Source organism: Lycium barbarum, chromosome 9 (genome assembly GCF_019175385.1).
Source record: "Lycium barbarum isolate Lr01 chromosome 9, ASM1917538v2, whole genome shotgun sequence".
NCBI lineage: Eukaryota > Viridiplantae > Streptophyta > Magnoliopsida > Solanales > Solanaceae > Lycium > Lycium barbarum.
This window is the reverse complement of record NC_083345.1, coordinates 44,220,702-44,234,391: the sequence shown is the minus strand read 5'-3', so window position 1 is coordinate 44,234,391 and position 13,690 is coordinate 44,220,702. Positions and strand designations below refer to the sequence as shown.

Genomic DNA, 13,690 nt, shown 5'->3' with positions numbered 1-13,690 from the left:
ACCAGGCCCACCTCCCTCACCCACCCACCCCCCCCCCCACCCCAAAATAAAATTAAAAAAACAAGGTTTTGATTTTATTTTTTTTGTTTTTTCACTAGCCCCACCTCCTCCACCCCTTCCCCCCCCCCCCCCCCCCTAATTTTGTTTTTGTCTTTCCGCTTGCTCCCTTCACCCCCCACCCAATTTTTTTTTTCGCCAGCCCCCCTCCTCCTCCCACCCCTCACCTCCCTCCCCCGTGACCCAAAACCCCAACACCTCCACCCTCCAAAAAAATTAATTTTGGTTTTAAAAAAATGTTTTGAAAAGTTTAAGTTTTTGATTTTTTGCAAATCCCCCCGCCCTCCTCCTTAAAAAAAATTTGAAAAGAAGTTTTGATTTTTTTAATTAATTCTACCCGTCTGGGCTTTTATTAATTATGCAAAAAATTGAAATGGTTCAAAAAGCCCAACCCAAACCGAGTAAGGCCCAAAAAACAGAAATTAAAAAACATCAAAAGGAAATAATATTTGCCTAACTTTCCTAATTGAAACCCTAAAATGTCGGGTTCTTCTCTTTGCCTTAAGCCGTGATTCTCTTCGACCTTCACCGCCGGTGGTGTGAAAATGATGATTAGACCACATGATACTACTAAATTCTTATTCACTCCTGCATGTGCGTAGTTTTTCTTCCTTTCTCATCTCAACAAATTCAGTTAAAGCTTTAATCTTCTTAAATCTGTTCAATTTTCTTGTTTCTGACTCGATTGAACCTTTTTAACCTTGTTCTTTTTCTGTATATACCACTGTTGTGTTCGAGCCGTGTTGAACCGATCCTTTCTAGATCTCATCTTGACTCGATCTGTGCTTAACTGCTGCTTGAATTTGTTCTGACGTTTGCAGCTGCTTCTTCCTCTGTAAGTTCTTCTTCTTCCATGATTTTTATTCTGTTACTGCTACTGGCGCCCTTTGATATGCTGAGCTTGATGATTGGTTAAATCTCCTTCTCTTTGCAGTTTGGACTCACATAGATTTGATATTTGTCTATTTGAATGAGTATCAAAGGATGCTAATACCACAAATAAAACATCTATCCAATCTATTTGGTCTAAACTATTGCTGAGAATTTGATTATGATTGTTCCCTCTGTGTGTTCCTGCTGTTTGTTGCCAATTCCTATGCTTGAAAACAAGTATGATCCTTTTCCATGCCCATTGTTATTTTTGTGCTATTGTTGTCTCCTGAGAACTCTTGTTAGCATTTTGATCCTACAATTGCTTGTTGTTGTATGTTCTGAATTTTGTAGTTTAGAAACCTGCACAAAAAAAAAAAAATAGTAAAAAATACCACTAAGTTCTCCTCCATATGGATTTGAACTTGATGATAGACTTTCTCCCCTTGTCCTTTCTCCAGCTTCCCAACCTAACCTCATTTATTTCATCAGCTTTCTCCATTGTTTTGTAGTCCTTATCCTCAAGTAAGGAATCTGAGTCTTATCACTATTGAGAATCTTTCTACACATTGATGTTAACTCCTGAAAAGATACATCATCCAAAGCCTGGTTAGCCAAAGCATCAGCTAGTTTATTTCCTTCTCTCAAAATATGGCTGAAGGAGACAGTCATATCACTTCTTAACTCCATAATCTCTTCAATCCAGTTAATTATTCCCTATGGTGGTTTCCAACCTTCCTCCAGAATCTTATAAATCATTTCAAAGTCATTTTGCCCTATGATGTTATCCGTTCCTGCAGTTTTACAATATCTCAGAGCTTCTAAAATTTCCAATACCTCAGCATCTATATTTGTAGTAATGGCTATGTCTGTAGCTTTGGTATATACTAAATTCCCAGATGTATTCCTCAAACAAAACCTATAATCACTCCTACCTGGATTACCTCTAGAGGCCCCATTTGTATTACACAACAACCATCTAGATGGTGGAAAGTTCCATGTAACCTTTGTAACTTTCAGCCTATTCCTTCCTTCTTCTAGCATTTGCATCAAATCTTCCTACCTGTGTGGCACTTGTGTGATTGAAGGATTTCTGACTATCACCAGCCTTTTTATAGTTGCAAAAACTAGGTATATGACTCTCCCAACTGATCTTTTCCCTTCATGCTTAAATGCATTCCTTTTCTTCCATAGTTCCCAAATAATGATAGCTGGAATAGCCTTGTAAATCATCTTCACTCTCCCCTTAACCGGTGTAGTCCACCACTTTGCAATTCTTTGTTGTAAAGGTAAACCATCCATGCTCAAACCTGCAATAGAAGAAATATAGGACCAAGTCCTATTAGCTACATAAGATGTGGCAAACAAATGTTGGATTATTTCTTCTTGTGGACTGAAACAACACCAACATCTGGATGCCATGTTGTAGTGCATTTTCTTCAAAACATCATCCAAAGGTATCTTATATTTCCAACACCTCCATAGGAAAAAAGAGATACTGAAAGGCAACCCTTTAATCCATATATTCTTATATACATCGATAGTTGACCCTCTCAGTCTGATATACTCCTATGTTGACTTTACTGTGAATTCTCCTTTAGTATCCAATATCCACCATTGCCTGTCCATACCTCTATCTAACCTTAGAGGTCTGATATTGTTACAAATATGGTGTACAATATCATCAAGTAACAATTCATTCAATTTTTCCAAGTTCCAATGTCCATGTTCCCCCACATCTGACACATTTTGAACATTCTCATCAAACCCTTCTACAGAATAGTACAAAGCACCCATTCCTGTCCAGTTATCAAACCATAATTGAGAATTTCCCATGCCTACTTGCCACCAAATGCGATGCTCTATCACATCTCTAGCTTGTAGCAAATTCTTCCAAGTCTGAGAACTATATTTCCATTGTATAGTCACCGGGCTTTCTTTTTTACAATACTTATTGATCATAAAGGCACTCCAAAGGGATGGTTGTGTCCTGAATTCCACCATATTTTACAGAATAAAGCAACAGACACATCATGCAGAGATCTGAACCCCATCCCTCCTTCCATTAATGGTAAACAAAGATGATTCCTAGAAGCCCAATGTCTACTTTTTCCTCCTATTGTATTGCTCCAAAAAAATTTAGCAAACATTTTGTGCATCTGTCTGATTACACCTATAGGAGGATTAACTGCTGACAAAATATGAATTGGCATGCTTTGAAGTACATGCTTAATAAGAATAGCTCTAACTCTAAAAGATAACAGTTTCCCTTCCAACTCTGTAGTCTATTCATTATTTTCATCAGAATTTGTGTGAAAAAATCTTTCTTTCTCCTACTATGGTAAATGGGGCAACCTAAGTAGGTGAAAGGAAAAAAAATTCTCCCAATACCTGTTACAATTTCAACAGTAATGCTCACATCACCAGGCACATTTTTGTGCATATAGACTGCACTTTTCTCCCTGTTGATCTTTTTCCCTGATGCTTTCTCATATTTCTTCAAAATCTCCATAATAAGTTATAAAGAAAATACCTCTGTTGAAGAGAAAATAATCATACCATCAGCATAAGCTAGATGATTCACCCTAGGACTCCATTTAGGCATGCCATAACCTTTAAATTGAGGAATATGATGTAGAGCATTAAGGTTTCTAGACAACACCTCTGCAGTTAAAATGAACAAAGTAGGAGATAGAGAATCCCCTTGTTTAACACCTCTGGAGGATTGAAAGAAACCCTGTTGTTGTCCATTAATTAGCACTGAATACCAATTGCTGCTAACAAGCCTGAAAATCATATCTATCAAAAATTCTGAAAAACCAAGCTTTCTTAGAACTTTGATTAGGAAAATCCATGAAACCCTGTCATAGGCCTTAGCCACATCTAGTTTCATGATTACATTAGCAGATTTTGTCCTCAGTTTGATATCTGAAATAATTTCCTGAGTAAGTAGGACATTCTCCACTATGCTTCTTCCTTTGACAAAACCTGCTTGGTTTAGAGAAACTATGTCTACTAAACCCTCCACCATTCTTTCATGAATCAGTCTTGAGATTATCTTATTACTAAAATTGCTCAACTAATTGGTCTCATGTCTGAGAAGATATTGATGATATCCTTCTTAGGTAACAAGACCAAATTAGTATGTGTAATAAATCTAGGTAACTCAACTCCACTGAAAAAAGCTTTAACCATGTTAGTAACACCTTCCTTTATGATTTCCCAACAAGCCTGATAGAAACCCCAGTAAATCCATCTGGTCCAGCAGCACTTTCTCTATTTAGACTAAAGACCAAATTCTTGACTTCTTCCTTAGTTGGCAATCCCCTCATAAAATTATTTTGGTCAGCATTAATCATCTGAGGAACATGATCCAATATTTCAAAATCTGTTGGATCTTCTTCCTTAGTAAACTGCTCTGAAAAGAATCTGATTGCTTCCTGTGATAAATCCTCCCGGGATTCTATCCAATTCCCATTCTGGTCCTGAATTCTTTTTAAATGTAGTCTCTTTCTTCTACCTTACACATTATCATGGAAAAAAGCAGTGTTTCTGTCTCTATCTCTAAACCATTGTATCCCTGCTTTTTGTTTCCCAAATTCTTCCTCTAAGTGAAAATACCTGTTCAGATCAGCTTGAACTTTGTGCAATCTTTCCCTGTTAGTAGGAGTAGTTGAAGCTAAAACTGAATTTCATGCACTTTGATCACATCCTCCAAGGTTTCAATCTTCTGAAAGATGTTCCCAAAAGTGTCTTTACTCCACCTTGTTAGAGCATCCTTTACCTTCTTCATCTATTAATGGAACAAATTGAAAGGATTGGCCATGAAATCTGCCTTCTAATGTTCCTTTACTGTGTTCACAAATATATCATGCTTAGCCCAGAAATTGAGAAACTTAAAAGGTTTTTTGACAACTTCAGTTTCTTCTGAATAAGAAATTAGAAGAGGTGCATGATCAGATCCATTTCTGATTAAATGAGACACCTCCAATCCAAAATACTTGTCTTGCAAAGCCTAATTCCCTAAGCATCTGTCAAATCTCTTAAAAATGTAATCATCTCCACTTTGACCATTCCACCATGTATATTTACCCCCTTTAAATCCCAAATCAATAACTGAACAGTTTTGAATGCAAGTTTTGAAGTCCTGTACTTCATGAATGGTGATAGGTAAGCCTCCATAGTTTTCTTCCTCAAATATGATGACATTAAAGTCCCCACCTATCATCCATGGCACTTGAGTTGTAACAGACAAATCCTCCAAAGATTCCCACAGTTCTAATCTTTTAATCTGAGTACACTTTGCATATACCAAAATAACAACCATCTTATCCATATTCCCTTGATACCTTAATTTGAGAGTTAACTATTGTGGATGATCCACCAGGATTGTCACTTCAAACATATCTTCCACAAAATCCCAAATCTTGTTAGAACAATTAACAAAGGCATATTGTAGCCCTATCTTCCTTCTGTACTCTTCTATTCTGTCAGCATCTTGAAAAGGTTCTAATAAACCAAAGAAGCCATACTGATATTTCTGATGCATCTTCCTTAATCTTGTAAAAGCCTCCATGGTGTTCACAGATTTAATATTCCAAATGATTGCATTCATAAGGTAACATTAGTTTTCTGTAAAGTCCTTCTAGTTTGAACTCCACCACTTGGTGGTACACTGTTGTCTCTAATTTGCTTCTTCTTCCCTCTCTCCATTGCTTTATCCACCTGTTTGGGGGAAAGATCTCCTGCTCTGGCCACTGCTTGAAGGTTTTGATCAATTAAATGAATATCAAGATCCTTTCCCCCTGAACACCCTGGTTTAAATAATTTGGTATCATGCTGAGTATTTATAAGATCCAAAGCTGTACATTATCCCTTATCCACCCCTTTTTTGATGGTCTTGTTACTATTACTTGCTTTGTTTGTACTGTCATCCCCATGTTGTATGCTTGTTGCTGAAGATTGTGCAAGATTGTTGGCTTGTTGCTCTTGCTCCTCATTTTCTTCTGGTTACAGATTCCCTTTTTGATCATTGATTTCCTTTGGACTATTTATTACTTTCTCGGTTGGCTGTATCTTCTGAGAACTTATGCTGTTTGCTGTACTGACTTCCTCTTCTTCCTCTTCCTTTGTCCTTTGATGTTACTTTTTCTTGATGATTGCAATGAATTAGCCTTCTTCTGTGACTTTGAATTATTACTCCTTCCTGGACTATGTTTTTGAACTGACTCTTTTTGTTACTCCTCTTCTATAGCTTGTGTGCTCTTTTCTCCACCCCCTTGATTTACTTGTGTATCCATCTGCTTGTTACACCCCGCACTTTCAGATCATGAGCATGACACGTGCATCACCGTAGTAATGGAGTATCGGAGACGTTCCATAATGTTTTGGAAGGTACAAGTCATGGGAAGTATGTAACAATGAAGTAAAGAATGAATTACGATCTCGTAAGTCGTAATCGGGAAAGACTCTTTTGAAACACAAGAACATGGCCACTATTGGTATAATGAATGATAAATATCATGTATGGAGAGTTTCGGAAGATTCGAGATCAAGCAAACTGAAGAAAATAAGTTTGACGAAAATTTGAGAAATGTTGGGTAGATTTTTAGTCAACTTTGGAGGGGCATATCTCCTAATATATTAGGAATTTTAAGGTGAAACAAAAGCCTAAAATGAAGTTCGTTGAGTCTAGTTTATAATTCAACAAACCGCTCATTGATAGAATATCGGTGTAGAGAATTATGACCGTTACAAACTGAGTTGTCAACGCAGAAACAGGGCTGCACAGTACTGCTACAGTGATGCCGACTTAGCCACTATAAAAGGGATTAAAATCCCATTTTTTTTTCATCAAAAACCTCTCAAAATTTCCAGAAAATTCAGCAGCCAAAAAGGGGTCTTAAATCTCACATAAAAGTGAGGATTTTGAGTGAAATTCAAGCTATGAAATGCTAATCGAAGTCCTGGCAACGTGTAGACGCGATTATAATTTCAATTGGTGTTGGAGTGAGCTTGGAAAAAAGTGTATATTGGAGATCTTGCCACTTTAGTAAACATAAGGTATGAATCATTGAATCTCTTTCCTTATTAACATTGATTAAGGAATATTTGCAAGTTATAGTTTGTTGTGTTGATGTTGTTGATTTATGGATTGAGTTGAAGAGAATTTTGGATGAAAATATATATAATTATCTTGTATAATGTTGAGGGTATTGTTGTTGTTATTATTGGTATTAATTTCGGCTTCTTTACGGAAATAAAGTTATTAAATAGTCGTATCACAAGTTGGTTAGTTGAGAAATTTAGAAAACATCGTGTGGGATGTTTTAGGAGATATATTTGCATGGATAATGGTATTGATGATGTTGGTATTTTTCTTGTTGATTGGTTGTTGATATTATGATTTCGGGCTAGGCATATAAACAGGGGAGATGTTACTCGAATTTCGACAGAATTTAGAAGGATTTTAATTAAAGTTTTGAGACGAGCATGATGATGAGCCTAACAATGGTATGAATAGTTATATATGTAGATTACGAGGCGATGAATGATCTTAAGTGAATTGCATGGCAGGAAGTAAGTTGGAAGTCGAGAAATAATCTTCCAGGTATGTTAAGTCTAGTCCCCTTCTTTCTAAAGGCATGATCCTTTCGTTATAAACCTTTGTGTCGTACCCATAACATCATGGATTCCGTAAATGCTAGAAGTCCACGAATTTCGTGATCCTTATGAGGTTATTGAGTTTCTAAAAGCATGATTCTTTTCCTACCAAACTATGTATGAATTCCATAAAAAATTTCATTTCTAAGAATGTTAGAGATTCATGACTTTTAAAGTTTTCATGATGCTAAAGATGAATTATTTTTTTATGAGAACCATGATGATGATTATGAGAGATTTATTTATCCAAGCTGCAAGGCATACGGATTTCATGTTATTATGAGATAATTTTTCATTCATAGAGATTTCCATGTACATGAGCTTTATATTATTATGATGACTATGATGAGAACGATTTTATGTTCAAAGGTTCCAAGTTTATGATTTCAATGACGATATGAGAATATTGAGCTATCTTTTGACCTTTCTTAATTTTATTCATTGTTGTTGGTCTCACCTTATAATAATTGTTCCTTCAAGGTGAGAAAAAGCGACGATGATTATTCCATAATACAATCGGATGTTACCGACCTTACGTCACTCCAATGTACTCATAGCTCTTATTTGGCTCTCATGCATGTTTTATATATATATGTATGTAATTTCTCACACCGCACCGCGCTATAGTCGGCCGGGCATGGCACGTAGATGTGCACACCACTGCAGTGGGCATGTTATTATATTGCCCCAGACGCGGGAGGCCCGGACGCGGGCTAATGATGATAACACCGAGCCTTAATGGTCGGGCATGATATTACATATATGACACCACGCCTTAATGGCCGGGCATGTTACTATGTATATATACAGAAATGTTTTTTTAAAAAAGGCTAACCATGCATGTCATCCGCCTTATGAGGCATTCAGATGTACAGGTTATCTCTCTTACTCCTTGTTACTTTTCATATCTATGTAATGTTGTTACTCATGCCTTACATACTCAGTACATTATTCATACTGACGCCCCTTCTTGTGAGCGCTGCGTTTCATGCCACGCAGGTGTATACAGATGAGTAGAGGATATTGCTAGAAGATGTTCCAGTGGGATTGGCGAGCTCTATTTCTTTCCGGAGTGTTGCCGAGTCAGAGTATCTATGTTATGGTATATTGATTTGTGTTAGAGACTTTGCAGACAGAGTCATGTATACAGTATGCTAGTCTTGTAAGCGGCTATTTAAGTCGATGTATCATTATGCATTACTTTACAGATTCATATGATTACAAATTTTATTTAATTCGAGAAAGACGAAAAGAATGTTTTCGAAAAGCTTCCATTATGCGTTTCATTTCATGACTTAAGAGTCTTGTGAGATTATGAGTATAACGAGAACGAGCGGGTTCTCTCGGCTCTAAGTAAGGGTCGGGTGCCCATCATGCCCTATCAGGATTGGGGTGTGACAAATTGGTATCAGAGCAGTTCGTCTTAGGGGTTGTCTGCAAAGTCGTGTCCAGTAGAGTCTTGTTTATGGGTGTGAAGCGCGCCACACTTATAAACAAGAGGTTGCAGGGTATTTAGGAAACATTGACCCTTCTTTCTCATCTTAGATCGTGCCATAGAGTTAAATCATAGGATATGACGTCCCTGATCCTAACCTAAATATTTTGATCATAGATAAGTAGTTGATTATGCCGCTATGAGAGAATTGCTTCGAATTGAAGTGGTTCATTCGAAAGGTATGTTTTCTATTTTATTAATATGGATAGACATTGATATAAGAACTTGAGCAAGATATTATGGGTATTTGTGATTGCTCTATGGGGCATTGGATGTGTTTTCTGGGTTGTATGCAGGAATGAGGTAGTAAGAATTATAGAGGAAACTCTGCCGAATTTTTTGCAAATTGAATTGTTTGCATGTCTATAGAGAAAGAGTAAAAGGGAAAATATGACCATCAGCCATTCGGTAAGTCATGGTTGAAGGAACAACTATGCGATGTTTTCAAAGAAAAGTTTTAGAATGATCTTAATTTAATTTAAAAGAGGAACCCTGGAGGGAAAAATGATTAGTAGTTAAGAAACTGGGATGAGTTGCATCCGAGATCTCGAAGGATTGGGACCTATTGGAAACATAAAGAAAGTTGACATCAGGAACTCAAATACAGTATTAGAATTTATAGATTAGATTGGTTAGTAAGTGATAACAAAGAGATATTGATATGGGAAGGAAGTTAACGAGTACGGGAAAGTCTCACCCTAGAAGAGTGTATATATATATATATATATATATATATATATATATATATATATATCAAGATGGGTTTGTACTCATAGTGGAATGTTCGGCAGATTTCTAGGAAGATATAATTAAGTAGTAAACGGGAAAGAGCACTTTAAGAGCAACGGAAATCTAGGAGGACCTTCAGAACAGAAGTGCGAGAGAGTGCAGTTATAAATTAATTAAAGAAAGTTATGTGATCGGTGATGATAAGAGGAAGCTTAGTAAATTAGTAAGGTTGGCCAAAGGTAGACAGTGATGGCATACGACAGTGGACTTGGGATAGAGATACGATTATAAAGGAAACAAGACGAATATACGAGGAATAAACATGCATATGAGCAAGCTATAGTATCGTAAAGGGAATAAGAAATGAACGGAGGAAGAAAGAAAAGGGCGTATCTTACTAAAACTTCCTGATGAGAACGAGAATCAGCCGGACATTAGAAAGATTATGACGCATGATTATGATACAAATAATTAGTTAAGAGAAACTATGGGACACCATGAGCTAAATTAAGGAAAGGACGAATCGTGAGAATGAATGAGAGAGTATCGACTTTTACTAGTGTGGCACGAACCCAACTAGAACATGAACATGAGCGCTCCCTAACAACTTCACTCCATTCCTATGCCATGTATTTTAGATCTTAATGCCTTACTTATGTTTATCATCATTAAGCTAATTCCTTGGATTCGATACGAGCTCCATAATTCATTCAGAAGTTATGACCTTATATCACTCCGAAAGGCCAAGATCAGATCATTGAATTCTCATTCAAAAACTAGCCTCAGAGCATTGTGCTTTCCTTCCGCATCGCGGAAGAAAAGCGGAATCCTGCACAGTTTTTTTTCGGACCAGACCAATAATGGTGTATACGTATGAATAAATGTAATGCACTATTTTATGGCGGAAAGAGCATGGTATAGTCAGGCATTATATAAGGAGCCTAACGAATTCTAATGTCGCCATTGATTCATTAATCTAGAGGACTATTAGGCATGAAGGAAGGAAGTGGTTTGAGTTGTGTCTAATATGTGTGGACATTTGACTTGATATAAGAATCCAGCTAGCAAAAGAGAAATAAGCTAACCCATGCGATGAAAGTAACTCCAACATTACATGGACTAGAGGAGTTGAAGGATCGCTAGGCTCGGCCAATTGACTACCAAAGACGGTCAATACTCGAATGTTATTGGTATATGAGGACATTCTTAGACGAATTATAATATTCCCTAGTACAGAAAAAGGAAATGTACCAGTTTGAAGGAGCCGAAATTCGAGATGAACTAATATAGCAAGGATGTGCTAAAGAAAAGTGGAAATGGACTAAGTGCAAGTATGTTATGAAACAGACAGGGGAAAGGAGGCATGACAAGATAATGAAGGTTTAGCAGATCAAAGGAAATAAGTTTTTTCAATGCAATACGTGGTGTCCTGGGCTATGATTTGAATCGCTCGTACCAGAGGAATTTTTGTTACAATTAAGTATGCAGCAAATGTACCCCCAAAAAGGTAACAGAGGAAGTGAGAAGGCCTACAAGTGATCAAGGATAAGTATCAAGGACAGACGGGATTACTAAAGAAAAATCGCAATGTTGGAAGAGATGAGAGTTTTAAAAGAGGAATATTTATAGGAATCTCAATGATCGACAAAAGGAAGTAAGACAGTATGCCTATGGATAGCGCGACAACAGTACTGCCTGAGACTAGAAATATCTCATGCGTCCTGAAATCATAAGCCACCATTTATACTAAATCGTGAGAGTATATGTCATAGGACCATTTAAGTAATCGTCCTGATAAAATGGCTAGTAAAATAGTGTGGAGACGACAATAAATATTTAAAGGAGAATGAAAACTAGTTAAGTCTCAATTAGCCGCTGCTATAGGAGAGCCAAGGACTTAAAGAGGGAAGAACACTCGTATTGAAAGGAAGTTGTGATTAAGTAAGATTTTATTTTAGTCTTATGCTAATAAGTTATTTTGTAATGATGTTGAGATTAGAGGAGAGGAAATTGGAGGAAAGATTCAAACAAGGATTTGAAAATATTTTGAACAGTAGATTATCCGGAGATATGATCATTAGTATGTTGTAAGTATATCTTGTGATAGGGGATAACAACGATGATAAGAAAATGTTGTATACAAGAGTATAAAAAAATGGTGCTGAGGATTGTTGTATGGATCGAATGGAGTCCCATTTGAATATAGATCTCTTGGCTATGTATTTTGACGCATTGGATGAGTAATCTGAGGAAAAGTAGTTAATGAGAATAATAAGCCATGGGCAAGGAAATGCTATTGCAAGCCATCTGGGCGTTACCATAGGTGAAACTATGATGACATTGTAAGGAATTATAGAGTTTGACAAAAGTATTAAAAGGGAGATGGAATGATATGTATATAAAAATCGAGTAATACTAAGAGCATAATCTAAAGTAGCACTAGAGAAGCAAACAAGGAAAAGTGCCGCAGCTAAATAAGAAAGTTTTCCACTAGTAGAGAGATAGAGGGCTGCGAAACAGAAGGGACTAAGTCAACGGAAGATGAAATCGTGAAAATAGACGAAGATAAGATTGCAGGAAACTAATTCAAGGATATAACTAAAGAAGATGGACATTTAAGGAATTAAGAGATCCGCTTGTTTGGTAAATCAAAATGACATATAATTGCGTCAAACTATGGGAAAGACGTATTAAATAAGAGTCAGACAAAGGTTAAAAGTAGAAGGAGAACCCCAACGGAAATTATTAAAGGATATCGCGTTTGATTAGAACAATCGAGTGACAATGAAACCTCGTGGAACAAGAAACGTGATGGTTATTATTGGGAAAAGGAACGAATGAAGGTTACAAACAGAAGAAAGAATGAAAAGATCTGAATTCGCTGCATGACTAAGAATCTTGGTTATCTTTCGCCAAACTTCTGAATTCACCCCTAATTTATTAGTCGAACTAAGGATCAGGATCTTTAAGAGTAAATTGAAAGAAATGAATCATTAAAGAAGAGATTTGAGATTTTTTTGATCTAAGTACAAGAATTGTCGTTAGTTAGCCAAATGCCAGAAGTCCAATTGAAGGAAAGAGAAATTAAGCAAGACATTTCGGTGTTAAACTAGTTTAAAGATAAAGTACCGCAAAGATTAATTCGACTGCTATAAAAAAAAAGCAAAGGATGCTAAATGTGATCAACCTTGAGGTTATCTTTAAGGAAGTAAGAATAAGAATAAGTCAACTCCAAGGAGATAAAGGCTTGGGACATCTGTGAAACGTAAGAAAGATACGTGGAGATCGAAGAGAACAAGAATTTCTGAATAAAAAGAAAATGGGATCAAAGTCGGATAAGAGTATGTGGTAAGTACGGGATGAAAGGACATATAAAAATGTAAACAACGAAGGTTGAAGAGGCAATGAGAACGATAAAGCATAAAGAGTTAGTAGACAAACAAATAATAAGACAAGAGACGACCTTGAGTACGGGCGTAAATTTTGGGTACAAAAGAAGAAGGATAAACTGCGTAATTCAGATAAGTTCAGCTTCAAATGAGCAAGTAAGACTGCAAGTAAGTAAAGCAAATACTGACAAATACAGGTAAGAACATTGACATCTACCTCGGAGCGAACTCTACCTCAACATTCGAGGACGAATGTTTTTAAAGGGGGGAGAATGTTACACCCCGCACTTTCAGAGCATGAGCATGACATGTACATCAACGTAGTAATGGAGTATTGGAAACGTTCCATAATGTTTTGGAAAGTACAAGCCATGGAAAGTATGTAACAATGAAGTAAAGGATGAATTACGATCTCGTAAGTCGTAATCGGGAAAGACTCTTTTGAAACACAACAACATGGCCATTATTAGTATAATGAATGATAAAT

General features: G+C 36.6%; 1 protein-coding gene across 1 annotated transcript; it reads right to left on the bottom strand.

The window, feature by feature from the left end:
* Window positions 1-3,445: 3,445 nt before the first annotated feature.
* Window positions 3,446-3,958, bottom strand: LOC132611907 (secreted RxLR effector protein 78-like). Its single transcript, XM_060326264.1, has one exon. The coding sequence runs from the start codon at window positions 3,956-3,958 to the stop codon at window positions 3,446-3,448; it is 513 nt and encodes a 170-aa protein (XP_060182247.1).
* Window positions 3,959-13,690: the final 9,732 nt, after the last annotated feature.